At 39.3% G+C, this 16,895-nt stretch overlaps 1 protein-coding gene across 4 annotated transcripts in view; it reads left to right on the top strand.

The window, feature by feature from the left end:
• The first annotated feature begins 9 nt into the window (after positions 1 to 9).
• DNAJC2 (DnaJ heat shock protein family (Hsp40) member C2) overlaps positions 10 to 16,895 on the top strand; it is a 37,520-nt gene continuing 20,634 nt past the window's right edge. Inside the window, exons 1-4 of one of the 4 annotated variants that reach the window (XM_070787708.1) lie at positions 10 to 159; positions 2,579 to 2,627; positions 6,104 to 6,205; positions 8,644 to 8,719. In XM_070787708.1, the coding sequence (XP_070643809.1) occupies positions 77 to 159; positions 2,579 to 2,627; positions 6,104 to 6,205; positions 8,644 to 8,719 (310 nt within the window). In that variant the 5' untranslated portion in view covers positions 10 to 76. Of the gene's footprint in view, positions 160 to 2,578; positions 2,628 to 3,021; positions 3,705 to 6,014; positions 6,206 to 8,643; positions 8,720 to 16,895 lie in introns of those variants that run through there. The other 3 variants (XM_070787710.1, XM_070787706.1, XM_070787707.1) reach the window with 3 other exon arrangements.

The following is a 16,895-nucleotide window of genomic DNA, read 5'->3' as shown; positions in this document are numbered from 1 at the left end:
CCAGGCAGAAGAGCGCCCTAGAGGTCACACGCTGGCGTTGCACCCGGCGAAGCGGGAAAGGGGGAGGCTATCCTGTATGAGGGCGAACGTCGCTCTCCTTCAGCCTCTCACTGTGGCGAGGTCCCTCAGCAACAGATTTCAAGACCAACACAGACTCAGGTTGCTAAGTTTAAATCCTGCTTTAGTCATTTACGCTATACTTAGGGGTAACTTCTTTAATTTTCCTCTTGACCTCCGAGTATTGTGGAGGCATTAAACAACGACGTTTGTAAAGTACCTGGCTTATTAGATACACAGTGAGTAGTGGCTTGTTTTATAGAGTGAGGGTAAATAGGAGTTGTTCATTAATTTGATGTTAACGACGGAGGGGGAGGTAAATTGTTTCCATTTTTGAGCTCGCTGCTAAGGAGTGGTACTGTCTTCAGATACAGGGAAGTCAGGGAAAATAGGTTTTGAAAGAAATGAATTCCGGAGATGAGGAACAGAAGAGAGCAATTAGGAGACAATTATAGAATTTAGAAAAAAAAAAGAAGCCTGACCCTTCTGTACACAGCAATGAAAAGGCAACCTACAGAATGGGAGAAGATACTTGTAAGTCATGTATCTAATAAGGGGTTAAACGACTGACCGACTGATCTGATCTGATCTGATACAGAATATATAAAGGACTAAAACTTGGTCCAGAGGTTAGAACTGGAGGTCCAGAAGTTGGGATGCAGAGCTTTTTCAGTGTGGGAGCCCAGGTTCAATCCCTGGTGGGAGAACTAAGATACTGTAAGCTATGTGGTGTCTTCAAAAGAGAATAGAAAAAACTAAAACTCAGGACAAAACCCGATTCTTTGAATAGATAATGTACTTGAATGGCTATCTCTCCAAAGAAGTTCTACAAATGGTCAACAAGCACAGGAAAAGATGTTGAGCATCATTAGGCCCTGAGGAAATGTAAATCAGAACTGTGAAATATCCCTTCATACCTGTTAGAATGGTTATTATCATGAAAAAGGGGGGGAAAAAGTGTTGGTGAGGATGTGGAGAAAATGGAAATATTAAAATGGTGTAACTACAATTGAAAACAGTATGGCAGTACCCCAGAAAGTTAAAAATGGAATGGTCAAATGACCCAGCAATTCCAGTTCTGGGTGTATACACACAAGCAGGGTCTCAGATAGTTGTACTCCATATTCGTAGCGACGTTATTCATGATTCCTGAAAGGTGGAAGCAACCCAGTCGACAGATGAATGCATAAATAAGATGTACATACAATGGAATATTATTCAGCCTTAAAAAAATCTGACACATAACCACTTGTGAGGAAATAGTGTATGATTCCACTTACAGGAGTTACCTATAGGGGTCAAATTCAGAGATGGAAAGTTAAATGATGGTTGATGGGGGCATAGGGGTGGTGGATATGGGGAGTTGTTGTTTAACACCGTAAGTTTCAGTTTTGCAAGATGAAAAGAGTACTGGAGATTGGGTGCACAACAGAGTGAATGTACTTGACACTACTGAACTGCACACTTTAAAATGGTTAAGATGAGAATTTTATGTGATTTCACTACAATTTAAAGGTTATGATGAGAATGGATGGAAGAGGTGTGAGAAAAAATTATTAATATTAAGAAAATGGAGTCAGGTTATCTTGAACTTTGGAGACTGTTTTAACAGTGGTTACATTAATAAAGAGCCTCTTGATGAAAGTGAAAGAGGAGAGTGAAAAAGTTGGCTTAAAGCTCAACATTCAGAAAACTAAGATCATGGCATCTGGTCCCATCACTTCATGGCAAATAGATGGGGAAACAGTGTCAGACTTTATTTTGGGGGGCTCCAAAATCACTGCAGATGGTGACTGCAGCCATGAAATTAAAAGATGCTTGCTCCTTGGAAGAAAAGTTATGACCAACCTGGGACAGCATATTAAAAAGCAGAGACATTACTTTGCCAACAGAGGTCTGTCTAGTCAAGGTTATGGTTTTTCCAGTGGTCATGTATGGATGTGAGAGTTGGCATATAAAGAAAGCTGAGCGCTGAAGAATTGATGATTTAGAACTGTGATGTTGGAGAAGATTCTTGAGAGTCCCTTGGACTGTAAGGAGATCCAACCAGTCCATCTTAAAAGAAAGCAATCCTGAATATTCATTGGAAGGACTGATGCTGAAGCTGAAACTCCAATACTTTGGCCACCTGATGCGAAGAACTGATTCATTGGAAAAGACCCTGATGCTGGGAAAGATTGAAGGAGGGAAGAGAAGGGGACAATAGAAGATGAGATGGTTGGATGGCATCTCCGACGGGATGGACATGAGTTTGAGTAAGCTCCAAGAGTTGGTGATGGACAGGAAAGCCTGTGCAGTCCATGGGGTTGCTAAGTGTCAGACACGACTGAGCAACTGAACTGAACTGAACTGAAAATTAATAAAGAAAGGGGTTAATAAGAGTTTTAGTGGGAAATTTATTAGCTTAGTTTTTGAAATACCAGTTTTGTCATGTAACATACATAGGTAAAAGTCAATGTATTTTAACAAATGAAAATTAATTCCTAGATAATAATTTGCTTATTTCTGGTTCTCTTTGCAGAAGAGTGGGTACATCAATTGCACAACCTAATCCAGATACTCTGGCATCGGTAATGGGAGTGGGAGTTGGGGGGGTGGGAGGGTCTGTGAATTTTCACCTATTGTTTTCCTTTTGCTAATTCTTGCTTTTTACTTCAGTCCCAGAAGGAATCATACAGCTGGAGTATAAATGTCTTTATGAACAATTTAGTCCCAGAGTCCTGTAATTGGGAATATCCTGAAAGAAAATGGTGCTAAAGCAGTGTAAAATGATTGTTGGCCTTGGATTAGGATCTAACACTGAAGAGGGGTTTCTTATGCAAATGATAGGAGTGTTAAATGAGATACCACTGGTACACTAGTAACAGCACAATAAACATTAGCTTCTATTATTTCTGGAGAAGGAAAAGGCTACCCACTCCAGTATTCTGGCCTGGAGAATTCCATGGACTGTGTAGTCGATGGGGTTGCAAAGAGTCAGACATGACTAAGCAACTTTTACTTTCACTTTCTATTATTATTTACGTAAACATAATTGCATTAGAGTGTATGTACAGAATTCTCTGTAAACGTGTAGGCTATAACAGTTATTCTCAATACTAATTTGTACACATCTTTTCACTTTTTTTTTTTCAAGTAGAGCTACTACAAAAATGAACGGTTACATTCAGACTAATAAAGTAGTAGTAACTTAAAAGGAAAAGAATATAGTAAGAGCTGCTTTAGAAAATCATGTTCTATGTATTTCACTGGAAGTGGAAATTAATCCTTTTTTTTTTTAAACCAGGAAACTGATAATTCTAGGAACCTTTCATTCGTGAATTTTGGTCCCCAGCCGGATGTTAGTCAGTAGAGGACCTAGGCAGCCGCACACGTTGGCTGAGGGGAGTGGGGGTGGGATTGGCCTACGCACCACGAAGGATTCATCCCGGAAGTAGTTATTGGCCGTCTCCATGCGCCGGTTCCTGGACCTCGTAGAGCCAAGGCGCGAGGCTCGGACAGAGAGGTAGAGCTGGAGGGACTCTAAGCGCCCTCCTCCTGGGACGCGAGCCGCTGCGCCCGCGGGGCTGGCTCCGGCGTCATCATGCTGCTCCTGCCAAGCGCTGCAGACGGCCAGGGCACCGCCATCACCCACGCTCTGACCTCTGGTACGTGCCCACTCAGCCCCGGCTCCGTCTAGCCTCAGCCGCCCCTCTCCCGGTCCTCCACCTTGGCGACTCCGTAACCTCTCTATCCTTGCCCGTGGCAACTAGCGTATCGAGTGCGGAGCTGCGACGTCACGAGTGTCTTTTTGCTCCCTGTTACACAGAAGTCCTTTCCCAGACTGGAAGGAAGGAGGGAGGGGGGCGTCTTCTTTCAGCCCCCGCAATTTCTTCCTCGTGTCGCTGCTGCTGACTCATGGATCAGGCGGAGCAGTTCGGAACCGAACCCTTCAGTACCCTAAAAAGGTTCTTAAAAGCATCTCCTTGCTTAAGGCAAGAAACTGCCCGCAGCGAGCTCCCCACGTGCCTGAGCCCCTACAAAGCTTTGCTGCCGGCGCTCACTTGAACACCTCTCTCCCTCTGTACGTTTGCTCCGGCTTTTGTTTTTTAGATATCCCAATCCAAACAGTGCTCCTTATAAGAAAAGGTGTGGTGGTGGTAAGACCCGTGTAGACAGACTCTTAAAGGCAGTCATTAAGTGAAACGTCCTATGTAAATCAACTGTCTTCAGTTTTTGGTTTTAAGGGAGAGAAAGTTCCCCTGCTGCTGCAGCTTCTTAAATTTATAGCCCAGGACAGTCATGGTATTGTAAATTTAGAGTCTCTAGTTTCAGTGATTTCATTGATTATCAGAACCACGTATACAGACGCTTGTTGTATGTGATTTCAGACATAGTTCGCAGTACATGTTATGTTCCTGCTTACAGAGGTTTCTCTGTAATCTCGCAAATAGAAAGGCTTGAAAGCCACACCTGCACTACACACACAGGTCGTACTTCTTAAATATAGTGGTTTGGAATCTTCCCTTGTGCATGGTAGAAGAAACCTCAATTTTCCTACCCAAGTAAAACATGAAAAGTGGGACTAGTTTTACAAAATTGTGGCCATTCAGTACAAAGAAAGACTTAAATCTGAGTTATTAGACAATACAGCTTTTTGCTTTCATTTGAAATATAAAATCAAGATGCTCACTTTTTTCCTGACCCAAATTACCTTTCTTTAATTGTTAATGTACAAAGGTATAGTGACTGACCGCACTTCCCAGGAATAATGATAAAGACTTACTTTTATTCAACAGCTTGGGGCTTCCCTGGTGACTCAGATGGTAAAGGGTCTGCCTGCAATGTGGGAGACCTGGGTTCGATCCCTGGGTCTGAAAAATCCCCTGGAGAAGGAAATAGCAACCCACTCCAGTACTCTTTGCCTGGAAAATTCCATGGATGGAGAAGTCTGGTAGGCCACAGTCCATGGAGTGGCAAAGAGTCAGACATGACTGACTTCACTTTTCTTTCTTTCTTTCTTTGATTTTCAAAGTGCTTTCATAGTTTGTCATCCAGTTTTACAAGGAAGCAGATAAGTATTCCCATTTTACAGTTGAAGGCATCTCTGACTCATTTCACATAGCTACTAATAGACCCACGCTGAAATTCAGAGCTTTTGATTTCAGAGCTGTTCCACTAAAGCACAGTTTCATTAGTAAATTCCTGTTAGCTGCTTGAAAATTGTCTTTCAGAAAAAATCAATGCTAATGAATTCTTAAAATGTTTGAAAGCTATCTAAATTCAGTTTTTAATAATTAAAATATTTTGAGTTATTTTCAGAAGATTTTTTTGATGAGGCTAGCTCTTTATGAGTTTTTAATTATTTGTTGCTTTATTACAGTTATTAGTCTAAAAAAGCAGAGAAGGCAGTGGCACCCCACTCCAGTACTCTTGCCTGGGAAATCCCATGGATGGAGGAGCCTGGTGGGATGCAGTCCATGGGGTCGCTAAGAGTCGGACACGACTGAGGGACTTCACTTTCACTTTTCACTTTCATGCATTGGAGAAGAAAATGGCAACCCACTCCAGTGTTCTTACCTGGAGAATCCCAGGGACGGGGGAGCTTAGTGGGCTACAGTCTATGGAGCTGCACAGAGTCAGAAACAACTGAAGCAACTTAGCAGCAGCAGCAGTCTAAAAAAGAAGGCAGTTAGTCTCTGTCCCTCATCTTCCTCTCATTTCCTCAGAAAAGTATCGATTTATTGACATTGCTGAACAATTGGATAATTATCAGATAATTGGAAGATGTTGATTAACTGTAAATACTAGGAAATGATTATTGCTTATCCTCATGTTAACTGGATTACTACAGTTAGCTTCTCAGTTGATGGTTTTAAAATTATATATTTATGCTGTCATTGGTTTGATATTATTGCCTTGGAACAGATTTATTCTGTGCAATACACTGAAGCCTCTCTTAACACTTTCACTCACAGCCTCAACACTCTGTCAAGTTGAACCTGTGGGAAGATGGTTTGAAGCTTTTGTTAAGAGGAGAAACAGAAATGCTTCTGCCTCTTTTCAGGAACTGGAGGATAAGAAAGAGTTATCAGAGGAATCGGAAGATGAAGAATTGCAGTTAGAAGAGTTTCCCATGCTGAAAACACTTGATCCCAAAGACTGGAAGGTATTTAATATCTGACTCTTGTTCAGTCAGATGCAGTTTTCCATTATTAAACCACGTTTTAAAATGATTCAACAAAATAATCATAATTTAGCACCTGTTTATGGTCAAATCCTGAGTGGGACAGCACTAGCCATAGAATACTATCTCTACTGGAGAAATCCAGAAAGATTTCATGGAAAAGGTACTGTCTGAGTGGTCTTAAACGGTTAGGTGACAGTCTTTGAAGCAAGAGGGAGAAGAGGGAGAAAAGGTGTTCTGGGCAGAAGGAACAGATATGCAAAGACACAAAGGAGTAACAGAATGTGTGCTGCCTCTTCAGGGCCTGGTGAAGGGTAGAGTAGCACATGAAAGGGTGGTGGCGAGAAATCAGGCTGAAAACAGAATCTGAACTCTGGAGTGTCCTTTTTATGCCATACCAAGGAAGGAATTTAAATTTGTTTTCAGGATAGTAAGACATCATCAGAAGTTTCTGAGCTAATTTCAGAAAAGTAATTTCTGGTAGTACAGAAATTTGCTTGAAAAGGGAGATCAGGACGAGAGGGGAAGGGAACAGTTTGCTGTTATAGGGCTAGTGTACAAGTGAATGCTTGATGCTTGAACTAAATTTGTAGCCAAGTTTTGAGACAGAGGAGAAAGATCTGCTTTTGCGGGAGGTAGACTTGACGAGTCTTAGAGACCTTGGTTGTGCTGCCTAAGAGAAGGGGACGTATTTGGAAGACCCCTGATCACCCCAGCTTGAGTCACCTGTTAGACTGTGCTGTTGGTCACCAGCACAGCATTGCAGGAAAGAAACTTTGTGGGAGGCGTGTTGTTGTGTTGCTCTGCATCTGGAACTCAGACATCTATGCTAGAGTGAACTAGGGAGTCATGAGCATTTACAGGGCAATTACTATCTTCCAACCCTGGCATCGGAGCAGATCAGCTTGGATCAAGGTATAGAGAGAGACAGAAAGAAATCCCAGGACTGAGCTTTGTAGGGCATTGAGAAGCCAGTCAGAATAACTGGAAAAGCTACTGAAAGATGGGAGAAAAACAGTGGATTCACAGAAACTAAAGCAAAATAATGTTTCAAGAAAAGAGTCACCTGTGCTGCCAGTGAAAGTTGAAGTCAAGTAAAGGAAGTTGGTTGATCTTATATTTGGCAGTTGGAAATTGATTCTGAAGAGAGCAGCTTCATAACCCCATGGCTGAGAATGGACAGAGTAGAACTAGATTGGAGTGATTTGAAAAGTAAATTCTAGAGGATGTAAAGCTAAAGGAGGACAGCTATTTCAAGAAGTAATTTTGATGGGAAGCAAAGAAATGGAAGCAAGGTCTGAATGAAGAGCGATAACAGAGCATCTTCTAATACTGATGAAAAGAATTCAGTTGAAATTTAGAAGACAGCTGAAAGATGCTAGCATTTGAGAGACATAGAGAAGATGGTGTTTAGAACCAAGAAGAGGAATGGAGTAATTTGTCTTAGTAGGACAGGCTTTCTCAGTGGTGAGGGAAAGGGAAAAGATATATGGATGCAGGACAAGGGCAAAAAGATGCAGGAATTTGAGTATGGTAATTTACATAGTTTTCCTTAAGCAGGAAACAAGGCCATTGATGAGAGGGTGGAGCAGGGTCTATGAAGCTTAAGGAAAGACTAGAGGACCAAGGTATGTAATAATAGTTGGAGAGAGTGGAATGAAGTGTGAGTGCCAGGCATAATAAAGGAATCCATCCATTGGGAGTTTGCAGTCCTGAATTTAAAGGAAAACCAGGTGATCCTATTTGATTTTTTTTCTCCCATGTTTTATACCTTCAACTCCCCTTTCTTCCCACTCATTCTCTGATACTAGATACACCCTTTGAGTTCTGTTAGGAGCCTTCGCTCAAGTGCTGCCTCAACCTCTAAATTTGCAAGGAAAATGAAAGCAGGTGCTTCCTTTTGTTGAGAAACCCCAGTTTCTCAAAATGTTCATGCAACCTTCTTTGCTCCACATGGTTCCTATCCTGTCATTGACACTGGCCCAACCTACTTGGGCTTCTGTAGTGCTCTCCTCAGTTCTGAAATCTTTCTAGCTATACCTTGATTTAAGGATAGCCATAGGATATTAATTTGTATTAATAGAAAAAGAATTATTTGGCCAAGTAATTTCAAAAAATACTAGACTCTCTAAGTTTCTGTCTGCTTGTTTTTGTTTTGGTTTTTTGGTTTTGTTTTGTTTTTAACTGCAAGGCTTCTCAGAGCCTTTGTTTGCTTTCTGTGTATACAAATTAACAAGAAGGCTATATATACAGTGGTCCATGTTTTCTAAACTTCTATGACCTCAGGACTCATTTGGAATATCTTGCTAGACTTCTATTACGAGAGTCTCATTTTAGGAAACATTGTATTCGAATAGCAACACAAGGGATAGGATATATGGCTTCATTTCAAATTTGACTCCCTTTTGTGTCTTTATCAGAACCAAGATCATTATGCAGTACTTGGACTTGGCCATGTAAGGTACAAAGCTACACAGAGACAGATTAAAGCAGCTCGTAAGTACTTGGTTATTTTGGAATAATCAAATATCTGCTATAGGAAATGTTATCCTCTTGAAAAAGTATTGCATGATTACAGTTTTCTAGGCATAACTCTGGATTTAATGTAAGTTATGTAGTGTACCAGCGTATAACCACAGTCTCCTTACCTTCAAAATAAAAAATAAGCAGTAAGTCTCCTGAATGGATATTCTCATTAGGGTCAAGAAATCGGGTGAGTGTATTTGTGACAGAATAAACAACATTCTTCTAATGGCACACTTTAAAAAAAAATAGTATTTCACTTCCCTTTGGAAGTTCGGCCAGTTGTGCTTAGTGGAAGTTGCCTTGATAACTTCAGTTTGTCGGTACTCTTTTGTGATCTTAGGTCACATCTCTGTAGATACCATCTTATCTCTTCTGTCCAAGAAAGAGGTATCTGATACTTCATTGTTCTTTTTATTGACAAGGTTAAAAATTGGTGGGGTGCAGGTACGGGGGCAGAAATCGTTGGCTAACCAGTCTTCATTGACTTAAGCGTCACTGTCCACTTAGTGCTCTAAACTGTTCTGTCCTCTGACGTCTTGTGGATGTAATTTCTTACACACCTAATTAGTAAAGTTTGATCACCTAATTAGTAAAGCTTCATGAAAGAGGTGAAGGTGATCAGTTTTCTCTCTTATCTTAGAACAGTGTTCTGCCTTCTACTCTAGAGAATGGATATTGAGATCAGAGGAGGTAAAATTGTGGCCATATGAAAAAGGAGCAGGGAATCAGGGTCAGTCAAGAGGAGAAAGTATTGTACTTGGAGAAAGATGACTGAATGAGACCTACCTCATGTTGAAAAATACTGGTTGAGCCTGAGTAAGGTAAATGGGGCTTCCCAGGTGATGCAGTGGTAAAGAATCCACCTGCGAATGCAGGAGACGCAGGTTCAACCCCTGGGTCGGGAAAAATCCCTTGAAGCAGGAAATGACAACCCACTCATTTTATTGCCTGGAAAATTCCATGGACAGAGACACCTCGTGGACTATAGTCCGGGGGGTGCACGAAGAGTCAGATATGACTGAGCACAAAGCACACACAGCTATGATAAATAAACTCAAAAGTTTCCCATTATTGCTTGTATTTAGGAAAGTCACAGGAAGTATCATCTTCATTTTGTTAGTTGAAGGAATTTATGAGATTATTTAAGACCTATTACTGGATTTCTTTAAAGGCTGGCATGATTTTAGAATAAGCATATGTTAATACATATGAATAATCATTGCAATATACATAAATGCTAGGAAAATTCATTTGCTCTGGAAAAGTATTTGCAAAGTCTTACTCTGAAAGAATAGCATACAAATACTATAAATGTGTTGACACATACAAATTTGTGAAAGAACTGAAAGTGATTTAGAACTATGAAAGTAGTTTTATGTTTTAAGATGAGGGAATTATTTCTCTAAAGATAGAAACATATGTAACAATTATAAAAGAAACATTCATTTGCTTCTGTTAAGTCCATTCATTTTATTGGGATAATAGAAATTAATTTTTGAATATTCTGTTGCCAAAAGTTTCGTACCCCCAACGTACAGATTATTAACATTATGTGGATTTACAGTTAACTCTCTGCCTCCTTGTTGTGTATTCTCAGTATTTATTTAGAAGACTGACATTCTTTTTCCTCTGTCACTGTAAAATAGATGGCTGCTACTTACTGCTCCCTGGAATCTAGTCCAAAAGTAAAAATGCAAAGTTACTTGTTAGCAAGTTTGTAATTACTAGCATGAAGTGAAGTCACTCAGTTGTGTCCGACTCTTTGCAACCCCATGGACTGTAGCCTCTCAGGCTCCTCCATCCATGGGATTTTCTAGGCAAGAGTGCTGGAGTGGATTGCCATTTCCTTCTCCAGGGGATCTTCCCAACCCAGGAATCGAACCCAGGTCTCCCACATTGCAGGCAGACGCTTTACCGTCTGAGCCACCAGGGAAGCCCATTATTAGCATAGACAAACCCAGTAATATGAGTCTGATTACATTTGAAACCTTTCTAGTTCTTGAATCCTATTACCAACACATAAAGGAGGTTGTAGGCTTTTTTTACATTTTATTTAATTTTTTAAATTAAAGTATAGTTAATGTATAATATTATATAAATTACAGGTGTCCAGTATAGTGATTCACAATTTTTAAAAGTTATACTCCATTTATAGTTACTGTGCTGCTGCTAAGTCACTTCAGTTGTGTCCGACTCTGTGCGACCCCATAGATGGCAGCCCACCAGGCTCCCCCATCCCTGGGATTCTCCAGGCAAGAACACTGGAGTGGGTTGCCATTTCCTTCTCCAATGCATGAAAGTGAAAGTGAAGTCACTCAGTTGTGTCCGACTCTTCGTGACCCCATGGACTGCAGCCTACCAGGCTTCTCCGTCCATGGGATTCCCCAGGCAAGAGTACTGGAGTGGGGTGCCATTGCCTTCTCCATATAGTTACTGTAAAATATTGATTATATTCCCTGCGATGTATAGTATATCCTTATAGCATATTTTGTACTTAATAGTTTGTTAACAGTTTTAATTTTTTAAACTTTTTGAATGGCTATGATGAAAATTAGGGATTCATTCATGAGTAGATAAAGTAAGTGGTCTTTTTTTTTCCTTTTCTGCATTATCTGAAAATAATAAATTGCTAGGAAAGTTGAATGATGGATTAAGAGAAAGTCTCTGCTTGGAAATAAAAGTCTTTGATTTGAATTTTCTAAATTTAATAATTTTAGCTTAACATACTTTTCATGGGGGACTTCCTGGGTGGTCTAGTGGCTAGAACTCTGTGCTCCAGTGAAGGAGACCTGGGTTCAATCCCTGGTCAGGGAGCTGGATCTGATACGCGCAACTGAAGATCTCATAGGCCACAACTAAGGCCCACTGCAACCAAATAAGTAGAAATAAATAAATATTTGAAAAGTAATTCTCATATTTTAAGCTGAAAACTGTTTCATAGAATGCCTCTTAAAATTAGAAATAATAGAGACTTTTTGTAATAATCTATAATGAAAAACAATCGGGGAAAAAATATATATATATCTGAATCACTTTGCTATAAACTGAAACTAACACAATATTGTAAATCAGCTGTACTTCTATATAAAGAAATCATAGATGCTTTTTCTGATAATAACAATATGAATGTACAATAAAAGCCCATTTAGTAATGCACCTTCAAAACCCCAGAAACTGTCTTTGGTGAGGAAGGGAGGAGAGAGAAGTCTGTAATTACAATAAACATGCACAACAGCTGCTCAAAAATTACCCTTGTCTCTTTCAAACTGAAAGATGTTCTTTGGCCTCCGTTATCTCATTTTTAATATTGGAGGACATCTTTTGCCTCCTTCAGCCCCACCTCTGGGCAGAGTATACTGTACATAAATGACTAGAGGTGACTAGGTGGAAACGTCAATGAAGGAAAAAACAGTGTAGCCTAAGAGCAGACTATTAGCAAGAAACAGGCATCGCCTATCTCAGACTTTATCATGAGGTTCGAAAGAAGACTTACTCCACCTTGTCAGTGCGATACAAAGATGTTGCATTGGGGTAAGGCGGGGGGCGGCATAGGCATTGCAGAAAGAGACTCAAGAAAAAAATAGAATTGCCTGGAAACTCAAAACTGGAGAGCAGGGTTTAGAATTACAAAGGCTGACTACAATTAGAAAATAGTAAAGCAGACAGCCTAGAGGAATGTTCCCAAGATTCAGAAGGAAAGAATAAAAAGATGTCAGATTTCCCTAAAGAACGGGTCAGAATAAATGTAACAGAGGCAGTAATTGCAAATAAAGAAGAAAACTTACCTGATTTATAAAGAGCTGTGACTTGAGTTTGAGGATATTTGTAGGCATGTGTGTGTGCATGCGTGTGGGTTGTGTCCAACTCTTTGTGACTCCTTGGACTGTAGCCTGCCAGCCTCCTCTCTCCATGGAATTTTCCAGGCAAGAATACGGGAGTGGGTTGCCATTAGGGTGTACTCCTCAGCACACACTTGCATTTCAAAGAACAGTGTGAGTTAGGCCGAGCTGCACAGCATCCGTTTTGCCAACCAGGGTGGAAGAGCCCCGAGCGGTGACTAGAGAAGCTATGGTTTTCCCCAAGCACTGACCGTAGGAAAAGCCAGTTCTCCCTTCCTGCAGTGCCCAACAATGGTGGGTCATCACACCTCTGAACTATCCTATTATGATGTGATTGTTGTTCCTGGCTAGTAAGCTTCCAGGCCTAATAGTCAGACTCTTAGTTCCTGTGAGGTGCCTAATAACCTTCAGTAAATTTCCTTTTCTTCTTAAACCAGCTAGAAGGTGAAAATGTCTCCTCTTGAGTGTTAGTGGACAAACTGATAATACAGTTTTTTTTTTTTTAACTGTAGCTCAAACAAAAGTGTATTTATCAAAGTTTCTGAACCCTTGCAGTGTATACAAAAATCACTAAATATGCCATAAAAAGAAATACTGTACAGAAATATTTATAACAGCCTTATTCACAGTGTCCAAAAACTGGAAGCCACCCAAATGTTCACCAACAGGATGATGGATAAGCAAACTGCTTGTATTCATAACATAGAGTAGTATTTAGCAGTTTTTAAAAAATTGCTGATATACATAAGGGGGTGAATCTTAAAACATTATGTGAGATACAGAGACATACTGTATGATTCCATTTAGATGAACTTCAAGAGCCTACAAACATAATCTCTCAGGAGAGAAATCAGAAGGGTAGTCCCAAGTGGTGGGGGTGGGACTTAACTGGAAAAGGGGTAAAGGGGAACTCTGAGTGATGAAAACAATCTGTATTTTCCTCTGAGTGGTTGTTAAACAACTGTATACAATTGTCACAACCTTTTGAACGGAGTACTTAAAATATGAACATTTTATTCTATGTAATAAAGTAGATCTGACTCAACCAAAAAAAAAAAGACTCGAGTGTTTGTATATATACACTTGGACCTGGACAGAAATAAAAATTGTATTAATAGATGTGAGAGCAAGATCACTGACTATCAGAACAGACTTTTGGCAGCTAGAGCCCTACCATCAGGAAGTTCATTGCTTGCAAAGCTATCATGTTACCTTCCCCTCCCCCTCCCCCCCCCCCCCCGTTTTTTTTTTTTTTTTTTTCCTGCACTGCAAGGCATGTAGCATCTTAGTCCTCTGATAAGGAATCTAACCCAGGTCCCTCGCAGTGGAAGCGTGGAATCTTAACCACTGGACCACCAGAGGATACCTCTGTTACCTTTTCTAAAGGAGAGAAAAAATAAAACATTCAATTCAGATATTTAAAAGAATATCACTGAGGAAAATGGAGGGAAAAAAGTAGATAAAACAATATCTTAAAATGGATTTATAAGAAGGAAAAACATAGTAGAGTACAAAAGGAATAGAAAGTGTTATAGAAGATATTTTTAACTGAGGCCACAGTTAAATGCAGGGAATTTGAAATTTTTGATAAAATTGGCTTTTTTTTTGGAATTGAAAAAATTTAAAGAGTTACCCAGAATTATCTCCTGAAAATGTTTTAGGCCTAGGTGATTTCTTAAGTGAATTTTTTTTCAAATGCTTAAGGAATTGAAAATTCTCATGCTGAACATAAACTGTTTTAGGAACAATTCATTTCATGACCATGTAATCCTAGTATGAAAACCTGGCATTGAAAGGCAACATTATGGAAAAGTCAGTGAAAAGTTCTTGGTTGCCAGGGGTTGAGGGATTGAGGAGAGATGAATAGGTAGGGCGCAGAGGATTTGGGGGCAGTGAAAATACTCTGTATATTATGGTGGATACGTGTTGTCATGCATTCATCCAAACCCACAGAATGTCCACCACCAGGAGTGAAAACCATGGCCTATAGGTGATTATGATGTGTCAGTGTAGGGTCATCAGTTGTAGCAAATAGTGGGCATTCCCTGCTAGTCCAGTGGTTAGGACTCAGCACTTTCATAGCCAGGGCCTGGGTTTGATCTCTGGTTAGGGAACTGAGATCCCACAAGCCACATGGTGCAGCCAAATTTGAAGGAAAAAAAAAAAGCTAGATGAAAAAAAAATAAATGGACTGCTCTGGTGGGGGGAGCTGATAAGGAAGGGCGGAGGGTCTATAGATCTGTTAATCACCTTCTTAATTTTGTTGTGAATCTTAAAACTAACTAATTTTTAAAATGTGGCCAGAAAGGCTTAAAAAAAAAAAAAACTACAAATATCATCCATGAATGTATTGAATAATACGAAAAACAGTTAATAGCAAAATGAATTCAACAATGTGTTAAAAGAATACTGCCAATGAATATTATTTTTAGGAAATATATTAACAAAGCTAAATCTGCTTATATTTTACACAATATTATCAATATATCAATGTGATATCCTAAGAAGATAGTGAAAGTACATACAGTACAATTTAATATTCACTCCTTTTTGATAAATAGAACTTTAAAAAGAAATATAATTAATTCCCACATATTTCAGATTTCACTGCCAACAAACTTTTAACTGTGTGATATTCTAAAAACCCATGAGGGAGTCTGCCAATGACTTTGACGCTATTTGGGAGTTTGGGTCAGTGAATTAAGATATTAAAGGAGAGAGAACTATTAGAAAGAAAGAAATATATTATTTGTAGGTAATATGTGAAAGTGAAAGTTGCTCAGTCGTGTCCGACTCTTTGTGACCCCATGGACTATACAGTCCATGGACTTCTCTAGGCCAGAATACTGGAATGGGTAGCCTTTCCCTTCTCCAGGGGAGCTTCCCAACCCAGGGATCAAACCCAGGTCTCTCTCATTGCAGGCGGATTCTTTACCAGCTCAGTCAAAAGGGAAGCTGTAGGTAACAGGATCTACCTAAAAACTATAAGAGTTGAATTAAGTAGCCAAGTGCAAGAAAAATAAACAAAAATAATAGTTTCTGAAAGGTACCATCAAATATATTAGAAAGACAGAGTCATTTTAAAGATAATCCCGTGACAAGAATAGGTAGCCAGAAACAGACCTTGGTAAAATTTACTGAGATAAAGGAAGCCTCACAAATTAGTAGAGAAGGGAAGGATTATGAGATAATGTTAAGACTTTGAAAATTAAATAAGCTTTTCAATTTTGACCATAGAAGATACTCAGATAGAAACATATCAAACTTCTGAAGAATGAAGGACCTCCTTTATAAGTACTGGAATACAATATAAAGGAAATGATCAGTAAATATGAATTAATGAACTGAATGTTTTTTAAAAACACAAGAATGGTCACAGCAGCTGGGGAAAGCATTAGCATCAAACATGATGGACTAGGAGAGGCAGCATACAAGCACAGGCTCTGGAGTCAGGCTACCTGGATTGGAGCCTGATTTTGGCCAGGACTTTGGACATGTTGAATAGAGGTAAAGTAAGTGGTTATTTAACCTCCTTGTGCCTTATTTCCTCATCTGTAAAATGGAGAAACTAATAGTACTTTTCTCAGAGAGTTACTGAAAAGATTAATTGATAAATAGTGCTGGCACCTATTAAATGCTTAATGGATATTAACAGCTAGCCATTATTCACTGTAAAATGACTCACAAACTAAGAAGAAAAACTAAGATAGCTCTCTATTACTCCATAAGTAAGGGATGAAAAATAGAAACCACAAAAATTTTTTTGATCTTGAGCACCAGTGATAATGATGTTTTAAACGATTGGATCCAGTGCTGTTGAGGTTGTGGTGAAAAGAATGTTAACATAGGGGTTGCAGTGGTATAACTTTTAGAAAGGGATTTGTTCATACATTTCACTCACTGATATACCTCTCTAAGTATATACTGAGAAGAAAGAGTCATAAATATGAAAAAATAGTTCTGTACAAAATGATTCATATTGAAATATAGTAGTGAAGAATTGTAAACAATCTATGGTAAATACTCAGTAGTAGGGAAATAGTTGAATAAGTTATGAAAAATCTACTTGAAATACTGTATTAAGTAGTTGTTAAAATTTTCTGAAGCGTTTGCAACTGCCTGGAAAATGGAACTGCTGTAATGCTTAGTTGAAAAAAATCACAACTTAAATTGGTACGTATAATATGATTATACATTTTTAAAGGTATATGCTTAAGGGGGAAAAAGTCTGTGTGGAAGTACACCAAAATATTAATGGCAGTTGTCTTTTTGGGTACTGGCACTTAGGCCAGTTCTTAAAGTTATTT

Source organism: Bos indicus, chromosome 4, assembly GCF_029378745.1.
Source record: "Bos indicus isolate NIAB-ARS_2022 breed Sahiwal x Tharparkar chromosome 4, NIAB-ARS_B.indTharparkar_mat_pri_1.0, whole genome shotgun sequence".
Classification (NCBI taxonomy): Eukaryota; Metazoa; Chordata; class Mammalia; order Artiodactyla; family Bovidae; genus Bos; species Bos indicus.
Note: the sequence above shows the minus strand (reverse complement) of the source record. Positions and strands in the feature narration are given on the sequence as shown.